Source organism: Mchenga conophoros, linkage group LG3 (genome assembly GCF_057382185.1).
Source record: "Mchenga conophoros isolate Kocher_MC1m ecotype Shallow Benthic linkage group LG3, M_conophoros_male_GT1.1, whole genome shotgun sequence".
Taxonomy (NCBI): Eukaryota; Metazoa; Chordata; class Actinopteri; order Cichliformes; family Cichlidae; genus Mchenga; species Mchenga conophoros.
In genome coordinates this window covers 12,503,159-12,515,889 of record NC_140528.1, presented here as the reverse complement: position 1 = coordinate 12,515,889, position 12,731 = coordinate 12,503,159, and the positions used below count along the sequence as shown (strand labels likewise).

Sequence of the window (12,731 nt, the reverse complement as noted above, 5' to 3'; positions counted from 1 at the left end):
ACAAACATGCTGATTTTACAGGAACTTTGTTGGAGAAGCTGCAAAGACATGAAACTGGTGGAGATCCCAAACCAGTTGATAGTGCTGGTTATTCCAAATAAAGCTGTTTCCCTTTGAGATGAAATGACTTTCTGTCCTGATATATAATAAAGATGTTGTTGTTTTTGAGCCCCTGTATTAAAAGTAGTTTAAAGTCAGCTTGAGTTTGATGTCTTTATGTCAAAGCTGCTCATGATGTTGAGCTGCTGATGGAATAAAAACAATATAAAAGCATGTAGTCCAGACTTAAATGTAGCCTGTTGTTAGCTGAGGTCCACACACAGTGTTTGACAGTGTAAAGTGTGTGAAAGGGCTGCTGGTGGAGCTCACTAGGATGAGCAGGTGACCACGAGGTGGAGAGCAGCTGGCCTGGCTTTGACCCGGGCCACGCCCCCTTTCTCTCTGCTTTGCTGTCACTTATCTTCACTGCTCTGTCCAATAAAGCTGAAAAAGGCCCCGAATCAAAGAAATCTGCTGCAGCCTCTGAAATGTCTTCTGTTTCCTTCCCGACGGCTTTTTCACCGTCAGCCCATCAGACAGTCCAGCAGCATTTATGATGATGTCATGATGTTGAAGAGGCTGCTACGGTGGCCTCCCATGACCCCCAGCCTCATCACAGTTGAGATGCAGACATTTGAAAACATTCAGCACACAACTGAATAACAGTCCAACACAACAGTCTGTGTGCAGACACACACTGACCTTTCATATAGTCAAACACAGCTGGTTGAGTCATTTCTCTGTGAGTCTAAAGTGAATCTAGTATTTGAAAGTCCACTTCCTGTATTTGTTGTTGAAGACTTCTTCAGCTTCTTCTCAAGGACATCAGCTGCTTGTTTGGCAGCAGAGGCAGTTAAGAAGCTTCCTGAAAAACACTGAACAGTGAGTTCACTGTGGCATATGACAGATTCAGCTTTCTGTGTGCAAATGTGTCTGTGTCGACCTTTCAAATGCTGTTGAATCCAAAACATCAGCGGCTCCTCGGCTGCTCACTTCATGCACTTCTGTCTGTGTGACAGTCCAATGACATCACAGCTGTTTCCAGCCCCAGTGTCTCAGGACTGGACACCTTTAAACATGTCGAGGATCAAACAGCGTCCAGCTAAACACACATGAAACTATCAGAGCTGACAATCATTCCAATAACATCTAATGGTTCATGTATGTAGACACAGGACTACAAGGAAATGGCTCTCAGCATCTGGCTGTGGGAACACATGAGTCCCTGTTTGTGTTCAGATTGTGTGCATGTTTTAGACGTGTGTCACATGTAGAAACACAACAATCCCACAATGACACACAGATGTGTTTGACACAGCTGTGCAGCTGTAAGTTGTTTCTAATGATTCATTGAAGCTCTTCTAACATTCTGGAGACGATCAGTACATGAATCTGTTCAACACGACAACAATTTGACTTCAGTGTGAACGTTTGCATTAAATAACCTTCTTCATCCAGCTGACAGCATCTTCATCCTATGATGTGAACAGTTCCTCCTGTTGATGACAAACCTCTGACAGGATCTGCTTGAGGAGCTTTTTCATGTGCAGCTCTCTGAGCTCAGGGCTGAGCTGCTGTTTCATCTTTAAGAGCTGCTGCCTCCTCGCCGGACTTGTTCTCCTCTTCTTCTCCTAATGACACCATTTCTGCTTCATATCTTTCACTGGGCCTAAAACAGATGAAGAGTAGATCTGCTGCTGTTCACTGTTTGTGTCAATATGGAGAAACATGAAAGACAAACACAGCACATACAGAGAAATGTAGACAGGATGTGCAGCCAGTGCAGTAAATGGTCTCAATATCAGCTCTTTAGAAAATGATCCTGATGAACATGAAACTAACATCCAATGAGAAACAGCTTCCTTGTTTCATGTCCAATAACAATAAATGCAGAGCTAATAAAGAGCTGTTCTATTGTAAAATGCTGAGATGATTATTAGACAGAACCCAGCGGCTCACCAAAAGCCTGCATTGAAAATCTATATGAAAGTCATCTATGCTCATATATGGCAAAATCCTGTAACTGTCACTGTGTTTTTCATCTGTGCTCTTGTTGGTTGGACAAGTTTGTAAATGACAAAGAGCTCAGTGGACTTTGCATCCATCAGATCCTGTTAGATGTTTGTTTTTCCTTCACAGCTTTGTGATGAAGGCTGAAGAACAGAGATATGAACTATTGCCAACATGAATCCTGATGCATGACGTGGGCAGAGACCCACCAAAGCAACACTCAGCTCACCTCATTCCAGGCGCTGGTCTGCTGGAGACCATGAGCCTTGTTAGTCACACATTAGCACCGTGGTAGGAAACAGCCTCCATCATTTCATTAGATCTGAATTTGGACTGTTTCCCTCTGGATGAACCAAGTCTGTCAAATCTATTGATCCAACACAAACAAACACATTGGCTCACAGTCAGATTGGCTTTGTATGGATGGTGTAACAGGGGCTGGGAAAGGATGCTGAAAGCTGAATATAACACAGAACAATAACAGGACATATAATAATGTAGAAACATGATCTTCAACAGGCACACTTCTGTTATTCATGATCACAAACACAAAGAACTTGTGCAGCCCTGATATCAGCCCTAATATATGAGTGTGTTTGCCCAAAGACTGAAACAGCATCAACATGACAGCTGTAAGAAATCTTCTCTCAGCCTTGTTTGGCAGAAGATCCCTGCAACAAAGATTGTAGCTGAAAGATGACGTGTGTAAAGTTTGCTCTGTGGGAGGGTCGAGGCTGTTTTTAGACCTTTGATAGTTTCCAATCCAGTTCTGACAGACAGGAATAAAAACAACATCATTAAGATCAGATCATGGAGCTGTTTGCTGCCTTGTTTCTATCTTCACATTACAAGACTTTACTACAATAAAGATGCTGACATGTATCTGTAGCAACAACATCATTGAATCTAGAACAACTGGAGCCAAACCAGTGGCTCTGCTGGGATCACTGGTGAGCCAACACTTCCTTGTTGATGCAGATTTCAGGGCTTCCTTTTGCTCCTCCGTTATAACTGTTCTCTCTTCTCAACACATGATGACACAAAGGAATCAGCAGTGACAAAGATGATGCTGAAGAGAAGCACACACTTCACACATATAACAGACCAGTGCAGTTACACACACCTCTGCTCGACATCAGGCCTCAAACAAAGACACAAAACACTAACTTGACTCTAAACAGAAGAAACGAGCAGCTGTTTCTGTTCTGTGCTTATTTATATTTGACACACATGCTTCTCTTTGTGCAAACACACATCGCACTATAAGGGTAACCTCGCACACAATGATTGGACAGCACAGTGATGATGCTGGGAGATCCTATACGCAGCAACACAGAAACACTGAGAACTTTAAACAATGATGGAAAGTGTTATAAATGACTTGTTGGCCTCTGATCTGTCACAAACAGCTGAAACGTGTCTCTCATGAGTCACATGAAGGTTTTTGACAGAAAGGACAAAAAGTAGCTGCAGTCAGTTTGTGTCATTTTTATATTTATTCATCTGGGAGAAAAATCTGAGGGACATTAAAACGTGTTTTCAACAGAGACAAGAACATGAATATAACAGAACAGGTAAATGAACATGTTTCAAGTAAACAGCTGGACTGATCAGGTCCAAACACAGAGTGATAAACTTGTCAAACAGCTGTCATATCTTTATATAGAAGCTCTTTATAAATGCTGCTCACTGCAGTCTGTTTACTAATAATGTCAAAGTGTTAGAAACACAGAAACATCAGAATGGTCTTTGTTCACAGAAACCTGTCTGGGATCCTTTGTTGTTCTTTTGATGCAGAGTTACATTATAAATATAAAGAGTTATTTCAGAGTCTCATCAGTTTTCCTGCATGTCTTTATTTAACACATCAGCAGGGCTGAAGCTCTCATGTTAAACACACACTGATCTATGGACACGTTCATGTGTTTCTAACAGAACCAGGCTGTTATCAGCCTGCACTAACATTATGTCACACACACTGAATGTAACAGTGACAGTTTACATCATCACACAATCAGCTGTGATTGTTTCACTGTCATCAAACGAGTCAACAGGAAGTAGAATCAATAGAAACCAATCATTTACTGACAGCATGTCTGATGGAAATAAGTGCAGATTATGTATGAAGTCTAACTGCACACAGTAACTGTGTTACAATAAGGACTTAACAGCGCCCTCTGCTGGAGTGTTTCAGTACTGCGTTAACTAGAATACACCACCTCCTCCTCACACCACCTGCTACAGCTCTACTCTTCTATGACTACAGTCATCCACAGCACTGATGTGAGGTCACATGGTTCATATGTAAGGAGCACAGCTGACCTCAGGTCAGTTTAATGACTGTGAGCAGCAGCTGTGTTATTGTCACTGTGACAGGGAGACACTCTCAGACACAGCGCTCATGTCAGCTTGTTCTCATGCAGGAGGATCAGGAGCTCCATGTTTGTCTTTCTGTTTGAATCATGATGTGTTTGTGCCATCAGAGTCTGTCATGAGTACTCAGGGTTTCACAGCAGCTCTTCTGGATGCTGACGAGGACTCCAACCTCATGTTTCACCTCTCTGAGCTTCTGATGTCTGTGAACACTCGTGTTTCTTCTCTGGGCTCATCTGGACAAAAACACCTTTCTGTGTTTGGCTGCAGCCTCATTCTGACTGACAGGAAGTGTGTTATCCATGAGCTGCACTTCTGTGAGGAAGTTTCCTGCTGTGTTTCCTGTCTGTGGACAAACACGAGTCTTCCAGCTGAGGACTTGGTTCCTTCCACCTGTCCATACAGGACATCACGCTGTCTGCAGCTCTGTAAATGCAGCTCCAGGTCCTTCCACGTGCTGCTCTGTATTTGTGCAGTTTGTAGTGTGTCCTGGGAAACGTAGCACACATGGTGTTCTTCTGCTGTTTCCTCCTTTCACTGAGTGTGAAACACTGACGCTGTGCTGTTGTTCACAGAGGGGAGCTGATTCTAGCTGCAGCTGGACTCTGTCATCTAACTGAATGTGTTGGTGCTGATCACGGGGCTCTGAGGGGGGAGCAGCAGGAGGACTCTGGATGCTGACGTCAGTGTATCTGTGGAAGCTCCCACAGCGTGTCTGTCATTCAATATTGTGCTGTATATTGTATCTATGCAAAGATGAACAGACTGTGTGTTCACTGGTCTCTGTGCTGCAGCTCTGATGTCATCATCACTCCCTCCTCCACCCTCAGCAGTCCCAGCATGCTGCTGTGGTGCACCCCACCCTCACTCTACACCTGAGCCACAGACCACACCCTCCACCTCAATATACACCACAGTTTTCTCTGCTGTGGAAATGAGATCAGGAGGAAATCATCATTATTATTATTTAATAAACGCTCACATTAATGTGGGCTTATTTGTTTCATATTAGAAACATTAGTTGAGTGTTTGTAGTATAAAATGGTCAAAGTCCCTCTTTTTGCTCCTCCCCTCACCTGTGGATGGGCGGTGCTGTTACCGTGGTGACAGCTTGGATGTGTTTCAGTCCTGCCTGGTTATCACTGCAGGAATCTTTCACATTTATTACAGGTAATAACTCTGATTTTTCTGTGTATTATGAACCAAATGTATCCTGATACACACAGAGATGGATGAGCAGAGGTTTTTTTTGCAGTTTATGTAGTTACTATGGACTTAATGCATACATATTATTAAAATTAGGGCTATAACAGTTGTATTGATGTATAGCAACTTGAAATGCTCCCACAAATGGCTCCACAGCATGTAAAAATATAACAAAAGCTCTGGCGGACTTGGTTCTGTGGTCAGTCTTAAAGGGTGAAGTTAAACTCTGTAATCTTCACTGTGTCACAGAGTTCAGTGAGTCCCGTTATTCACAGTATCAATCAGATCATCAGAGAACAGCTGATCAGCAATCAGTGGTGCCAACAGCGCCTCCTGTGGTGAGAGGATGCAATAATGCAATGTAGCATTTTTCCACTCAACACTTGCAGTCATGGAAACTGTCTGTTGGATCTGTGTGACGTTGCTTTCTTGGTTAGAGTTCCTCACAAATGTCCAGATGATTCTTCTAATGAGGCGTCGACCATGTTTGCAGTTCTTTGGAAGAAAACGTCGCCCTTTGCCATCCTTACTTTTCTTTGACTTCTTCAAATGCAGCTGAACTCCAGCTGGTATTTTCTTGGACTTTGCAGCTGTTTCTGGTCATCAGTTCATTCCTGCAAACCTCTGAAGCTGAACAACAATGATGCTGCATTGCTGGCTGATCCCAAAAGGTTGATTCTGTTCATCTGGACGTTTTCAGAAACGTTTGCTCACTGATCAGGTGACTTCTTCAGTCTCAGCTGACTGCAGCTTTACAAGCTTACAAACAGCACATTTGCACAATGACTGAAAGCAGCAGCACCTGATATATATGATACTAATATAATACATATACATATATAATCCATACTAATGATGAAGGAACTGAGCTCACAGTCCATTGTTCATTCAGTGAACTACTCAGTTTATTTTGGGCCTCAGAAATGCTCACTCTGTTTGTACTAGGGATGGACCGATCCGATATTCAGTATCGGTATCGGTCCGATATTGACGTAAATTACTGGATCGGATATCGGAGAGAAATTTAAAATTTTTATCCGATCCAGTGAATATCACAAAAGCACCTCAAAAACTCGCTAACATGGTATAACCCAGGTCATGACCTTAGCACGTCAGAGCAGTATGCGTCACGTGATCGAGCGGTTATCGTGTGGGAGAGCTCAGAGCCATCATGTCAGCAGTGTGGACTTATTTCAAACTAAAAGACGAAAAAAGCAAGACTGCCGAATGCAACTTATGCGATGCAAGTGTTTCGCGAGGTGGTAGCAGTGTGGGGAATTTTAACACCACAAACATGATTAAACACTTACAGAAACACCACGCAAAGGAGTACGCGGAATTTAGCCTGGCCTCCAAAGCTAAGCAGAAAAGTGTACCATATCAACAAACGCTTTTGGAAAATATTCAGAGACGTGAGAAATTCCCTCCGGAAAGCAATAGAGCGAAGCTGATAACGGAGAAAATAGTTGAATTTGTTGTGCTTGATGACCAGCCCCTTTCCGTTGTGGAAAATGATGGATTTCGACGCTTAATTGAGCATTTAGAGCCTCGCTACATGCTGCCAAACCGGCATTTCATCTCGGAGGAAGCTATCCCAGGCAAGTACAAACAGGTGCGCAAGTTCATCTCCGAAAGTTTGGAAATAATTCCCACGTTAAGCATGACGACTGATATCTGGAGCTCGGACGTTTGTCCGTTGTCCCTGCTAAGCCTGACTGTACACTGGATAGACTCGAGTTTTACAATGCAAAAAGCAGTGTTGCAGGCCAAAGAGTTTCGTGGTTCACACACAGGAGAGTCCATCGCTGCAGCTATGGAGGAAATGTTAAATGCGTGGAAAATTCCGAAGAATAAAGTCCACGTTGTTTTGCGAGACAATGCCAGCAATATAAAAAAGGCAATGAGCCGGCTAGGTGTTGCAAGTTTGGGATGCTTCGCGCACACTTTGCAACTTGTGGTGAATGAGGGACTGCTTGCACAACGTGGTGTATGTGATGCTGTGACAGTGGGCAGAAAAATAGTGGGTCACTTCAAACACTCACCACAGGCATATTCGCGTTTGGAGGACATTCAAATGGAGCTGAACATGTCACCCAAACGTCTGATACAAGATGTGCGAACAAGATGGAATAGCACATATTATATGATCAAGACCCTCACAGAACAGAAGCGAGCCTTGTGTGCATATTCTGCAGAGTATGATCTGCCTGCCACACTTAGTGCACAGCAGTGGGGGTTACTGGAAAAGGTCCTGACAGCTCTAGCTCCCTTTGAGGAGTTAACAAAGGAGGTAAGCGCATCATCCTCATCTGCATCTGATGTCATCCCTATTGTCTGCGTCCTTAAGCGCGTGCTCTCCCGAGAAAATGAGGCCGACGATGGAATAAAGAAAATGAAAGGCACTCTTCTCGAAGCAGTTAACAGACGCTTCAGAGACGTGGAATCCGAGCCACTATACACAGTTGCAACACTGCTGGATCCAAGATATAAAGACAGGTATGTAAGGCTTCACTCATGTTATTTTAACAGATCAACTTGTGTGTGTGTGTGTGTGTGTGTGTGTGTGTGTGTGTGTGTGTAAGTGATAGTGCATTAGAGAGAGTGTGTCAGAAAATGGTGAGGACATTCTAGATTAGTTGTGATAGACTTGTCATTCAGTCAGGACACCACCATTGCGCATTATAACATGTATTGTCTGATTCAGAGTAGTACAGCAAAGTATGTTGAGGTCTTTATAATGGGCATGGAATAAATAGCAAGAATGAAGAATGATAGTTTAATCACACTGCTGAATGATACTAATGATAAATTTAATGATTGTTTAATATTCAAGTTTGGACTTTTTTCATTTCAGGTACTTCACGAGTGTAGAAAACTCAAAACAAGCTAAAGATGCTTTGATGGCAGAGGTGAGGAAGATGGAGTTTTTGAGAACTACATTAAACTCCTCAGAGCCAGCAGAGGGGACATCAGCAGTCTTGGAGCCAGCAAAGAAGACTCCACGGGTGGAATCTTCCAGCCAAAGCAGACTTGAAAGTGTTTTTGATGAAATCCTGAAGGAAAACGCTCAAGATCCTGTTCCTCAGTTAGCCACGACAAGTGCACGCGTTGAAGTGCAAACTTACCTTAGTGAGCCAACCATTCAACGCTCAGATAATCCACTGCTGTACTGGCAAGTCAACAAACTTAGATTTCCCACTCTGGTTTCTACAGCAGCTAAATTTCTCTGTGCACCTACCACAAGTATTGAGAGTGAGAGACTCTTCAGTACAGCCTCTATTATCATTGATGAAAGGAGAAGCAGGCTGACAGCTGAGAAGGTTGAAATGTTGATCTTTCTGAAGAAGAACCTACCTCTCATGTTAAAGTGAAAAAAAAAGTTACAACTGCATTATTACAAGAATGTTGTTTGCTCTGCTAAAATTGCACCTTTTTTCAGTACCAAAGGGGTTTTGAAATTTGCATAAAGTTGCACTTTTATTTACTTGAATTTTACTTTAAATACTTAAAGATTTAAAATTCTGCATAATGTTGCACTTTTATTTTGATGAATGTTACTTTAAATACTTTGAGATTTAAAGTTCTGCATAATGTTGCACTTTTATTTTGATGAATGTTACTTTAAATACTTCAAGATTTAAAATTCTGCATAATGTTGCACTTTTATTTTGATGAATGTTACTTTAAATACTTCAAGATTTAAAATTCTGCATAATGTTGCACTTTTATTTTGATGAATGTTACTTTAAATACTTTGAGATTTAAAATTCTGCATAATGTAGCACTTTTATTTTGATGAATGTTACTTTAAATACTTCAAGATTTAAAATTCTGCATAATGTTGCACTTTTATTTTGATGAATGTTACTTTAAATACTTCAAGATTTAAAATTCTGCATAATGTTGCACTTTTATTTTGATGAATGTTACTTTAAATACTTTGAGATTTAAAGTTCTGCATAATGTTGCACTTTTATTTTGATGAATGTTACTTTAAATACTTCAAGATTTAAAATTCTGCATAATGTTGCACTTTTATTTTGACGAATGTTACTTTAAATACTTTGAGATTTAAAGTTCTGCATTATGTTGCGCACTTTCAGGATGGATATTTTGATAGTGGTGACAGCTAAACAGTGCTAAAGTTTAAATAAAGAGATATGCATTGTTGAACTGAGCAATATTTTGGGTGCAGTCTTTTTCTTGCATGCAAGTATAAGAGAATAGTTTTAGTGTTCTGTCTTTTTAAATTTGACTTTGAACTTATACAAAAACAGTTTAAAAAATAGATATATCGGATTTATATCGGTATCGGCAGATATCCAAATTTCTGATATCGGTATCGGTATCGGACATAAAAAAGTGGTATCGTGCCATCTCTAGTTTGTACATCACTGTCAGCAATAGACTCATTCTGCTGTGTGGACAGGAACACATGTGACATCACTTCCTGTTTGTTTGTGACTGAAGAGGAAGAAGTTTACAAGGAATCATTTAGAAGAGTTTCAAACATCAACTGATTGAATCCATGAATCTGAAAACGTGTTTGTGAGTGAAAGAGACAGACATGTACAGACTGAACTATCTGTTCAACAGTCAGAGTGTTTCTGTAACAGGAGACACTCTTTACACTCCACTCAGCACAGGGACACTGAGGAACCAGGAGGCCAGTCTAACACAAACCCAGGATAAAGAGTTTGAGTGAATGTGGTGTTGAAGGTGTGGAGGTGGATCAGAGTGTCAGAGGAGACTCTGTAGAAGGACAGAGTGCCAGCAGGACAGTCCACATACACTGCTGCTCTGTTAGAGACAGAGGAGGAGGAGGAGGAGGAGGAGATGGATGTGTGTCTGCTATTGTGCCTGACAGAACGAGGACCATGATCAGAGCAGTACAGACTCCAGGACTGATCATTGTATCCAAACCAACAGTCATAACTGCCTCCTTTCCTTCTGATGCTTCTGTAACTCACTGATATAGAAACGCTTCCTCTCCACTCGACCTCCCAGTAACAGCGACCAGTCAGACCATTTCTACACAGCAGCTGTTCACAACCATCAAATCTGTCTGGATGATCAGGATATGACTGAACCTCCTCCACATGTGTCACCTTCCTGTTGTTGTCAGACAGTTGGAGCTTTGTGTTCACTGTGTTTGTGTCGATTGTGAGTTGACAGGAATCTGATGGAGAGAACAAACACAATCCAGCTGCAGTTATTGATCCATCATCTGTTCATTGATTGACACTTTGATGATGACTCCTGACATGATGAAGATGGTTGAATGTGTGCTGCTTTGTTTTCATGAATCCCATTAAAAACACACTTACACTTCCTCAGACCTGGTCTCAACCATCGGACTCCAGCAGGCTCCACCCTGAAAGGAGGAGGGGGGTCAGAGCAGCACAGTCAGCATGCACACATGGACATTACATGGCTCTCACACACACACTGTTACACACTGAGCTCAAAGCTCGGCTCCACTGTTTTATTCAAAGAAATCTACATTTATTTATCAGCACATTTAAAAACAGCTTGAGCCAAAGTGCTGCACAGAGTAGAGAGAAAATAGGAAACATACACAGTAATGACTATAAAGACTGGTCAGGATTGAAAGTGTGGAGCAGGGAAATTATTTTACTGCTATTGTTAAATAATTATCATCATTACCATTGCATTAAGAATAATATAATCTGCAGCATGGATATTGCATTCAGAGGTTTAAACAGTGTGTCTGTCAGAAAAGGCTAAAAGTCACAGGCTGACAGGAAATAGGCTTGCAGAGAGTTTGCAGAAGTGAAAGCAGTCTTAGGTTATTCTGAGCAGCGGGTTGGACGAGGCTATTTGAATTACTAGTGTTAAGATTCAATATTGAGGAAGGGTACAAGAGGTGATCGAAGAATAACCACACCGATCCGGCCGGGTGAAGTCAAACGATGATTTTAATGAACACACGTGTGGGAAGACAACTCTGTACGCAGACAGGAAGTAGTCTTCAACTTAATCAAAGCATGAACAGATATTTTATAGCATCAGGGTTTGTTTACTGACGCCCCTTCATGCGTCACCGGTACATTTTATACATAGATCAGATCAACATCATCATGACTTTTCACCTAGAAAATCATCTTCTATTTTCATGGCTAGCCCTTCCTGTCTACCTTTCAGTTCTTGTCTTGTTCCTCTTTCTTGCCGAGACACCAAGAAACGGTTCCTCTTTTACCAAGACAATTTTGCAGTTACAGCCAAACATAACTAACCTCTTCCTCTAAATAAATCTAATTTAAAGTGTGTGTGTGTGTGTGTGTGTTGACCTCACATGCTCTTTCTCAATTCACCTGTTGCACTTCTGACCTTTTACCAGACCAGAAGCTCACTGAGACTATGTGTATGTCTTCTACTAAATAAATGTTTTAACCAAGAACCTCTACTAAAACCTTAATATAAAATGACCTGATATAAGTGTTTTGTAAGCATGTATTGCGATTCCTTCTATGGCTCCAAGTCACTTGCACAATAGATTGTCCGAACATCGCGCCGAACAAAGCTTCCGACCCCCAATTAATTGACCGAGCTCCAACTCTTTAATAAGCACAGATATGCATTGTGTATAAAATAGTCATAGCTGCTTAAGGCCTTCTTAAAGCTATCTGTTACATTGTTAAAGCCTCGTCTTAGCCTGCGGCTCAAAATAACTTCCTGCTTTCACTTCTGCATACAACTTCCTGTCAGCCTGCAACTCAGTCTTTCTGAAAGAGACACTGTTTAAACCTCTGAATGCAATATCCATGCTGCAGATTATATTATTAATGCAATGGTAATAATGACAATTATTTAACAATAGCAGTAAAATAATTTCCCTCCTCGACACTCCCTCTTTTGACCTCTGGAACACCAGAGGTCACAATACATTGTGTCCTCACGCAGACCCTTCTCTGGTGGTCTCGAACCTCGAGATCTCCAGGATCCTCGCCCCTCCTGTGGTCGCCGAGATCTTCTGCAAAGGAAACAAAACACCTTTTCTTGCATCTCCCTAACTTATCCTATCTGGGACTCTTTAATCAAAAGCATGATCCTAATTATGCTCTTAACTTATTGACTTGTAT

At 41.6% G+C, this 12,731-nt stretch overlaps 3 protein-coding genes across 3 annotated transcripts in view; 2 read left to right on the top strand and 1 right to left on the bottom strand.

Annotated features, from left to right (window-relative positions):
- Positions 1 to 12,731, top strand: part of LOC146577283 (protein NLRC3-like) — a 682,649-nt gene that overhangs the window by 423,045 nt on the left and 246,873 nt on the right. The gene's annotated exons all lie outside the window — the stretch shown is intronic.
- Positions 7,772 to 8,999, top strand: LOC146577291 (zinc finger BED domain-containing protein 4-like). Its single transcript, XM_085267648.1, has 3 exons — positions 7,772 to 7,918; positions 7,976 to 8,124; positions 8,483 to 8,999. Exons 1-3 carry the CDS (start codon positions 7,772 to 7,774, stop codon positions 8,997 to 8,999), a joined length of 813 nt encoding a protein of 270 aa, XP_085123774.1.
- The window catches only part of LOC146577284 (protein NLRC3-like), a 208,074-nt gene continuing 204,785 nt past the window's right edge, over positions 9,443 to 12,731 (bottom strand). Inside the window, exons 8-9 of the mRNA XM_085252777.1 lie at positions 10,956 to 11,002; positions 9,443 to 10,807 (exon numbers count right to left, since the gene is read on the bottom strand). Coding sequence (XP_085108903.1) covers positions 10,266 to 10,807; positions 10,956 to 11,002 — 589 coding nt within the window. The 3' untranslated portion in view covers positions 9,443 to 10,265. The remainder of the gene's footprint in view (positions 10,808 to 10,955; positions 11,003 to 12,731) is intronic.

What these genes read in the sequence shown, in the direction of transcription:
- LOC146577291 (XM_085267648.1), top strand. Translation starts at nt 7,772, where the DNA reads ATGATCAAGACCCTCACAGAACAGAAGCGAGCCTTGTGTGCATATTCT. An exon ending in TTGAGGAGTTAACAAAGGAG is followed by an intron (nt 7,919 to 7,975) that starts GTAAGCGCATCA and finishes TGCGTCCTTAAG; the next exon opens with CGCGTGCTCTCCCGAGAAAA. An exon ending in GATCCAAGATATAAAGACAG is followed by an intron (nt 8,125 to 8,482) that starts GTATGTAAGGCT and finishes TTTTCATTTCAG; the next exon opens with GTACTTCACGAGTGTAGAAA.